Source organism: Rhinopithecus roxellana, chromosome 10 (assembly GCF_007565055.1).
Source record: "Rhinopithecus roxellana isolate Shanxi Qingling chromosome 10, ASM756505v1, whole genome shotgun sequence".
Taxonomy (NCBI): Eukaryota; Metazoa; Chordata; class Mammalia; order Primates; family Cercopithecidae; genus Rhinopithecus; species Rhinopithecus roxellana.
The window spans coordinates 42,542,986-42,549,611 of record NC_044558.1 but is presented as its reverse complement, the minus strand read 5'-3'; the positions used below and the strand labels follow the sequence as shown (position 1 = coordinate 42,549,611).

The window sequence follows — 6,626 nt, the reverse complement described above, 5'->3', positions numbered from 1 at the left end:
TTGACTTTGACCTTGTATGAAAAGACCTACACAATCTTTCAAAGCCCTTCCCCCAGGAACGGCTCTTCATTGCCGGCATCCTTTGTCCATTCTTCTTGGTAGAACAAATCCAACCTTTATCTCTACCTCTTCTCTCTCTTCTCTGTAGCATTGTACAAATTTTGAAGATGAAACCCTTTCCCTCTCTCTGTGTGTTTCAGAGTATCTTGCCCGTCTTCCACCTGTGAGACTTCCCTATCAGTGCTAAATTTACTAGTAGGAAAGACTCCCCAAAACACAACTTTCCTGTTCCTTTAGTGTCTTACTTTCAGGGAGACTGGAGAGTGCACCTTTCAGTAGGCCTGAACTAGAACTAAAACAGTTTATCCATAGCAATAGAGGCGACATGTATTTCTCTCCAGCATCATCACTCCTTTCTTTTATCCATAAATGACTTATGATAAGTTCTTTTCAATTTCTTACCTTTTTTCTTTTCAATGGTACATGCTGAGTCAACCTAATAAACCAGTATAGGCACTATAGCAGAGAGCCTTGAAATCAGACAGACCCGGCTCAATAAGGGTCAACTACTTATAGTTATAAAATGTTTCTTAAAGTGTCTCTAATGCAGCTTTCTCATTTGTAAAATTGGAATAATACTAATAGTTACCTCATTTTCTTAGAGTCAAGAATAATGTTATGGGAATGGTAACATGACAATGATGATGATGATGATATTAAAAGAGAAAAATCACAAAGCCACAAGACTTAGGATATCCAAGTGTTTATTGAGGTCAAATAAACATGTTATAGCTCTATAACTATTGTCATAAATATCAATATTTGCCTTATACTCAAGTAGCAATATCAAATAATGTTTCTATAAATAAATCCATATTAATAAAATGATATAAATAAGATGCATTCTTATAATAATAATAATAAATACATTTATAAATATAAAGTACTAATTATGGAAACATGAAGTTATTTAGGGTTTTTTTCCCCTAGAGGAATGGGAAGTAATCTTCTTTATGGAAAAAGACAATTGTTTAAAAAATAAATTATTTTCTGTGTATAAACACCAGTTACAATAAAATGTTATCAATAAATGTCTATGCTTAGAAAGTCTACCTTCTGATCTTATAAACAAAAGTGGCATTGGTTTCCTTTGTAACTAAAGCAGGGGTTCATTTGGAATCCACCCTTCATGATAGAGTTTGGCTTCCCATCCTCCTTTTGGTTAAAAAAAATCGCTTTGGGGGATCTAACTGTTATTTCTAGCAGGGAAAAAGGGTTAGTTATTCATTTTTCAGCTTTGCTCTGGTCAAATGCAGGCATTTCTCAGAGACATAAACAGCAAATCCAGTTCTCCAATTGCTTTGATCTCTCCACTCTCTCCAAGCTGTGAAAATAAGAATGCAAAAGTATTTGAGCATTTATGCCATATTTTCTAAAGTGAACAAATTAGAAATTGCACGATTAGGTTGATGGAGACAGAAACCAAGTTTTAAGCATTTGTAAAACATTCATCGTAATACCCCTTTAGCAAGAGTATTGTATGATTTGCCAAAGAGCTTAAAAAGACAGCTCTCTGGACTGAGAGGCCACCAGCAGGCATCAATTTCAGGTGCACCTCACACTAATGAAGCTGTTTAAAAGCTGGCCAGAGGGTTGACCACCCCTTCTTAACCAGAGCAAGCAGACTGAAGTGAGGCTGGGATCTGGGGGATCCTGAGTGCCACCCATTATGCCTTGGCCTGTTTTGCAACTCCAAAACTATCTATGACAGATGGCTTATAAAGAGCTTGTCCAACCCGCAACCCACGGGCTGCACGTGGCCCAGGACAGCTTTGAACGCACTGTAACACAAATTCATAAACTTTCTAAAAACATTATGAGATTTATGCATGGACTTTTTTTTTTTTTTTAGCTCATCAGCTATTGTTAGTGTTAGTGGATTTTATGTGTGTCCCAAGACAATTCTTTCAAGATGGCCCACGGAAGCCAAATGATTAGACGCTCCTGATTTAAAACATCTCAGCTCAGAAGACTTCAAACCATATATTTACCAATACATTGAGGCTTTTTCTGTTTCCACCATTTTGACAAAGAGTAAAAGAAAAGTTTTCACTTTCGTGGGAAAAATGTCAAGTAAGTCTTTTCCACTTGCTTTAGTTAATAGAAAACCAGATACAGGTCCTAACATTCATTCTTTCTCCCTCCAAGTCAAATGCAGATGAGGCTCCCAAACTTAATGGAAGAGGAAACCCAAATTCAAGTGAAAAGCATTCCCTATTGAAATTCCTGTAATCTATCATATTTGCATTATTTCAAGAAAAACCTTGTCACCATTATCCTCTATACAGTACATTGATCTTTCTTTTCCTGCTTTCTTCCGCTCTTTCACCTTTCCATACTTCTTTTGACATAAAGCCAAAAAGATATTCTTTTCTATCTCAAAGACTCCAAGACTATAAAGAATTTTAAAGTTTATCTTCCCCTACTGTCTGTCATGCATTTTACTACCAGCCTGTGCTCTGCTTTTACCCCCAGCGAGAGGAAATTAAGGCCTCCCGAGACCACCCTATTTCAGACAGCTCTGACAGTTTCTCCTCCTGTTGATCTTTCTCTGAACAGCATTCCTCTCCCGCCTGTGCTTTCTGAAGGTACCAGCAAACAAGCATAATCATTCTTCCATGTGGCAAACCATTGCAAATAGGAAATTGATTCTTTCAAAATGGATTAAAGCCCTTGAAAATCACCCAGATCACCATTAGATTTTCCTCTCTCACACTTCACTTTTCTAAAGACAACAAGCAAGCTGAAATCAGGAATTTTTTAAGCAAGATGTGTAAAGCACGTCTTGTCTGTGACATGCTAACATTCAGCCCTCCATGTCTAGATAATAGTTCCATAACTAGAGAACTGAGCTTCACAATATAAAACTACAAAGCCTTCAATTATCAAAGGAAGAAACAGTCACGTTCATTAAATGATGCTCAGGAAGAAATGCTTTTTTAAAAAGTCAAGAGGAAAAAAGGAGGAATTAAGGTTAAGCTTATTACTGAAAATTCCATCAACTGAGCCTTCATGTTTCTGAGTATTTACTTGTACCTGCTTGTAAGAGCATCACTTTCACTGCTCCTAATCATTCCTCTGGTTTTGGGGTGAGTCACTATTGTCAGTCTAAGCCTTCCATTGTTGTTCTTTTCACCAAATAGGCCACATGATGGTATCATTCACTATAGAAATGTACACCAGCCCACCGTGGATAAATGCTCGCTAGGGGTTTATTGAGGGAATGAAGGAAGAAACTAAAATGGAAGGTCTTGAAGGGAGAGAGGAAGAAAAAAGGCTTACCAATTCAGACTTCCATTTAACTATAATAAATCTCTTGCTAACGTTTTTAGTCTATTTGAACCTGTATAAAAGAGATCAGGTGTTATCTGCTCTTGATTTTAAACTAAAATCAATAGCTGTTAGATATTATGATAATTAAAAATAAGCATCGATTACTCCAGAAATTAGCCCTATATGCAAGTCCAGCTCTTTTATTGTTGTTCTGAGTTTATTCCTCCAAGTTGCAAAGCAATGCATGAATGCCTTCAAAAATGACTTCAAATAAATTTGCCCATAGGCATTTTTCTGTTTTTAAACAAGTGCTTCTTCAGATTACATGAGTCAATAGGAATCTGAAATTTCCCTAAGAACTAATGAAACTAATCTGTATCACTGCCGGGGAAAGTATTAGCTTGGGATTCAGGAGACCTGTGTTCAGCCCTGTCTCTGCCACTTGCCCCCCAGAACGTGAGGTAATGTGACTGGACAACCTAAGATTCCAGCCAGTTCTAGAATTCTACAATTTGCGAAATTTGGAAACTGACTTCTAGATATATAGATATCTCTACATACACAGACACCAAAGTAATCACCCTGGTGGTAGGAGAATCAAGTGAAAAATCACAAAGTGGTGGGAAGAAAGAAAGGAAAGAAAAACAGCATTTGTCTCTCCTATTGCATGACTTAGCATTGAGAGTTATCAGTCCTACCTTTTTCACTGTGTCCTTCAGGTTTTGCACATTCCTCTGGATATGCAGGTCATCACCTTCAATGTGCTATAAAACAAAAACAAGAATAACTATCTTAATGTTGTGCTGAAACTTCATGAACCTCCACACCCGTGGGGGCACGGTACAATTCACCTGGAATTAAAACTCTTAGTAATTTCACCCGCAATGACCTAGATTTCAACGGTGACCTAGATTTCCTGAGCTCTTGAATTCCCTTGGACACCAGAATCCAGTCACTTCCCTTACAAGAGACCTCTCTTCATCTTTGGGAAATCCTACTGAGGTTTGCGTTTGTGGAAACAGTGGAGTGGTTTATGCAAATTCTGTAAGGAATAAAACCTCAATAATACCTCCACAAAATAGCATGCTCAGAACAAGAAATGCACATAAAACATCTCATGTGAAAATTAAGCCCTCTTCAGTAAGTCCTAGGGCCTTTTACTGGGCCCACTCCACTCAAACTTTTTTTCATAGTTTCATATGTTCAGCGGCATCAAGTTCACACGCCTCCGATTTTGTCACTTCCCATGACATCAACAGGGCAACAGTCTGCCGACACACCGCTGACATTAAGCCTTCCCATTTCCCACTTTCTCTTCTACTTTCTCTCCATGCCATCCCCTCCCCTCAACAACTTAGACTCAGTGGATCCACTTCCACATCTAGATGTTTTTCCCAACACCTTTCTCACTTTACACAACCTGAGTTGCCTTTTTTCCAGAGACAAACCAATGCAGCTTCTATACACTTAAGTTCCAGACCCCCTTCACCACTATAAACTCAAGATGTGACTCAATCAAAGCAAAAACAAACACTCTGTGCTCCCAAATGACTCCTGATACTACTGCTGCCAAGACACTTCTTCCTGCTAGCTTAGGGGTAGGGGGGAGAAGAGAGAGTTGGGGTAAGGGGGTCTCTGTGGAAGAAGGAGGGAAGGAGGGGTAGGTGGGCATAGGCTGAGAGCTGAACTTACACATGTGCTTAGACTGTTGCTGAGCCTGGCCAGGAAGGGCACCACCTCCTGCATATAAGGCTGGAACCTATCAGATTGAGGGAGCAGCACTTCTTCAAGGGTGAAGTTCAGCACCTGCTTCATCAGATAGCAGCGCTCACTCGTCTACAGGTGGAAGGGAAACAGCAAGGGTCATAAGGGATAAGACCTAAATCATCATTACCACCAATCCAAGTACCCACGGACGGCACACGGCCCTGTTCTTCACAGCTGTAGCTTACACTGATTCCGCGGAACAGCTTTTCCCCAATGAGACGAACGTCTGTGTTGTTATCAGCCAAGCTAGCCTAGAAGAGAAGAAAAGACTAAGTGCCTGGACATTGAGCAGATAGAAAAAAAATCTGTACGTAGACATGTGCCCCATCCCCTCTCCCCAGAGCAACCGCATAAAGACTAGAAACAGAATTCAGATGTGTGCATAAGTTTAGAACAATGCATAAAGGCATAAAGGAAAAAAAGTCATCAGATGGGTTACTGAATGGCCGAGTTTAACTAAAACATGAATGAAAAAATTCATCACATGTATCATAAAGGCCAAAATGGAAGGAAGGAGTTCAAGTTAAAAAAAAAAAAAAAAGGCCAGATTCCCAAAGAGTCTCTGAAAAAACAGAAAATTTATCTGCCAGCAGGGATAAACAATGGGTTCCTAAAGCTCTTAGAGGTGCTCTGAAGAAAAGTTTAAGAACCATTGGGTTCCAAGTAGATCCAATGAGAAAGCGCAGGATTGAGATGCATACCTCCTTAGCCAGCATGAAGGTGCGGTTGGTGATATAGGGCTGCTGGAAGTTGGACTTGTCAAGCCTGCAGTGGGAGCTGATGGGTACAGCTGCTCCTCCCTGCACCGAGAGGGCCAAGAGAAGGAGGCAGCTGGTGGCCAGAGTCCCCATAAGGAAAGAGCTCACAGATTTCTGCAGGGCTGCCATTGCAGACAACTCTTACTCGAGCAATTGGTGACTGGGGAAGGAGAACCTGGTCGAAGACAACGTGAAGGAACAAAATTAATCAAGAAGTATTTCATCAGACTAACCAATTGTACCAAGTTTGCCGAAACGCTTACCTGTTCTGAAGATTCTGCTTGTGATGGGGAAGGTAGAAGCGGCTGCTTTTATAGCCCCCAGGATACCGACTTTTTTTTAATTGTGCAAAATGTGACATCAGCAATTATCTAATTTCCAGTACTGTCTTCTGAGAACGACCTAACCACCACAGGAGCCCACAAAGCACCACCTCTATTCTTCCCACCTTGAGATGTAAGCGTTTCCCTAAAACGTCACTATTAGAGCCCAGGGGGTATTTTACAGACAAATCCCAGAAATTTTCTAAACCCTACATATTTTTCAAAGAAAACAATTGTTTTGTCTTAGTAGAGTTCAGATTTAGTATACAATTTTTTGGTCTCCTATAGAGGCTGAGTAAGCATTTTGGTCACGGACTCATTTTCCTGCCCACTTTATAGATTCTTATCTCATTGGAGGTGATCAGAAAAAAAGGACCCGTGTCCTATATCCTCTGCTTTAAAGTAAATGGTAATGACAACTTACAGATCATTCCATTATTAAAAT

The 6,626-nt window shown here is 39.8% G+C and overlaps 1 protein-coding gene across 1 annotated transcript; it reads right to left on the bottom strand.

Moving 5' to 3' along the window:
* Positions 1–750: 750 nt before the first annotated feature.
* IL22 (interleukin 22) lies at positions 751–6,144 on the bottom strand. Its single transcript, XM_010358760.2, has 6 exons — positions 6,122–6,144; positions 5,802–6,033; positions 5,286–5,351; positions 5,026–5,169; positions 4,032–4,097; positions 751–1,384 (listed from the first exon to the last, which is right to left on the bottom strand). The coding sequence occupies exons 2-6, from the start codon at positions 5,985–5,987 to the stop codon at positions 1,307–1,309; spliced, it is 540 nt and encodes a 179-aa protein (XP_010357062.1). The 5' UTR covers positions 5,988–6,033; positions 6,122–6,144; the 3' UTR covers positions 751–1,306.
* Between the last annotated feature and the right edge of the window lie 482 nt (positions 6,145–6,626).